Source organism: Etheostoma cragini, chromosome 13, assembly GCF_013103735.1.
Source record: "Etheostoma cragini isolate CJK2018 chromosome 13, CSU_Ecrag_1.0, whole genome shotgun sequence".
NCBI lineage: Eukaryota > Metazoa > Chordata > Actinopteri > Perciformes > Percidae > Etheostoma > Etheostoma cragini.
The window spans coordinates 25759119-25761418 of record NC_048419.1 but is presented as its reverse complement, the minus strand read 5'-3'; the positions used below and the strand labels follow the sequence as shown (position 1 = coordinate 25761418).

The 2300-nt window shown below is 46.3% G+C and overlaps 1 protein-coding gene across 1 annotated transcript in view; it reads right to left on the bottom strand.

Annotated features, from left to right (window-relative positions):
• Nucleotides 1–1124: 1124 nt before the first annotated feature.
• LOC117955896 (E3 ubiquitin-protein ligase Siah2-like) overlaps nucleotides 1125–2300 on the bottom strand; it is a 6397-nt gene continuing 5221 nt past the window's right edge. Inside the window, exon 3 of the mRNA XM_034890657.1 lies at nucleotides 1125–1230. Within this exon, the coding sequence (XP_034746548.1) occupies nucleotides 1146–1230 (85 nt within the window). The 3' untranslated portion in view covers nucleotides 1125–1145. The remainder of the gene's footprint in view (nucleotides 1231–2300) is intronic.

Here is a 2300-nt window from a genome sequence, read left to right as displayed (position 1 = left end):
GCCTCGAGTCAAGTCGTGCGACTCGAGTCAAGTCGTGCGACTCGAGTCAAGTCGTGCGACTCGAGTTCCCCTTCTCTGGCAGATAGACTATTTCTGACTTCCTTTAACAAGGTGAGAAAGGGCGCTTGTGCTGCATTCAGGTGGCGTGGGAACAATCGTACAAACGGGTCCCTGACTTGATTTATTTATTTTTTGTCCTTATGTGCTCAACCAACACGGATCAGTTCCAGACGAGTCCGTCTCAGAGGTATCGAGTGGTTTCTTCCTGCTCAGATCGGTTGAAGTCCGAAAAATCTCTTCATCTTTTTACCCACAAAGACGAGGACGTCCGTCCATCGTGTGTCCACCCGAACATCTCACATGAGGTCAGTTCTTATTTTCCCCGTGTCTCTGCCCAATGGGAGGAGAGTGCAGATCTGGGTCGCGCATTCTCAGATTTAAACTGTTTACGACACAACTGTCATACTGGAATCGGTGAAATCCGTTAAATAATAAAGTTTCTCATTAAAGAAACTATAACAGAAGATGAAATCCTTTCAGAAACGTAGCTATCTATGGTTGTTTGATGCTAACGTTAGCGCAAAACACCATTCACCTGACAGCCTTTGTTGTGTTTGATGCTAACTTATAGCTAAGCTAGCAGTGAACCAACTTGGTTAAGTAGATCCGTTTTTACTGTGTTGACGCTACAGAAGTCACTCGTTAGCATCTCGGAGGCTACTTCAGACGTTACAGAAGTCACTCGTTAGCATCTCGGAGGCTACTTCAGACGCTACAGAAGTCACTCGTTAGCATCTCGGAGGCTACTTCAGACGCTACAGAAGTCTCTCGTTAGCATCTCGGACGCTACTTCAGACGCTACAGAAGTCACTCGTTAGCATCTCGGACGCTACTTCAGACGTTACAGAAGTCACTCGTTAGCATCTCGGAGGCTACTTCAGACGCTACAGAAGTCACTCGTTAGCATCTCGGAGGCTACTTCAGACGCTACAGAAGTCTCTCGTTAGCATCTCGGACGCTACTTCAGACGCTACAGAAGTCTCTCGTTAGCATCTTATATGCTACTTGTCCCGAAGTGACGCACACGTGACTGAAATCTGCCGTCTCCTCACATCGGGCAGTGACACGCCGGGCAGGTTTTTCCATCAGTAAGCGTGTGAACAGGAAGAAGAAGAAGAAGAAGAGGAAGACGAGGCTGGCGGTAGAAAAGTTAAGGCGCTGGCGGCTAAACCGAGGTTTCTTCGGAGGATTTTCCTGCTATTATCTGAGGTTACGAAGGTCTGGAGGATCAGAACCGGTCCCACTCACCGGACCCCGTCGGGCGAGACAGGAAGTCCTCCAGACGGCGCCGCCCGGCGTGTTCACATCATTCTGACTCGCTGTGAGGCCGATTACTTCCTGTGAGGCGCTACATTCAAGCTGTTGCTAAAGCTAATTCAGGGTCTCAGCTCCGCACAGTGTGACCACTAATTAGAATTCATTCATAATGATTTATAATTGAATGAATTTATAAAAATTAGATAATTTCACTTAACAAGCTTGCTTAATTTAAGATTATAATTTATAAATTTAACTTTAATTACGCTGATCTGTTGACCTTCCCGAATGCCTTCCTACATTTGCTAAATAAAAGTTCCTGTTCTGGTGGACGCCGACCGGGCTCGGGTCCGGTTCCTGTTCTGGTGGACGCGGACCGGCCCGGCCTCGGGTCCGGTTCCTGTTCTGGTGGACGCGGACCGGCCCGGCCTCGGGTCCGGTTCCTGTTCTGGTGGACGCGGACCGGGCTCGGGTCCGGTTCCTGTTCTGGCGGCTCATTCCTCATTTTCTGTGAGAGAATGTTCAATTTGTTGAATAAAAGAAAGTTGGAGACGGGTTCCCTAAACTGAAACTGAGAACCCTCTAACATCACGAGACTGAACACGTCGCCTCCATCACCACGCTACAGATATATATAGTACATATTTTTATTTATAGTAAATTTTCAGTGGCAGTACTGTATCAATACACAGACGCCAAGTATGGATCTTTTATATATATATATATATATATATATATATAGTGTATATATAGTGTATATATTGTGTATTATCTATTACGTGTTGGTCGTTCTGCAGCAATAACACGGAAGTGAGACAAACAAACAGAGAAATGTTTGTTTTTTAGATGAATCAGATGTTGATAAGTTTCCTTTTGGGGGCGTCATTAGAAATTATGAAGAATTATAAGTTGGGTAAAAGCTGATGAATTGTCACATACGGCTGAATATTGCCCGGCGTCCGGTGAGTCCACCCCCCCCCCCC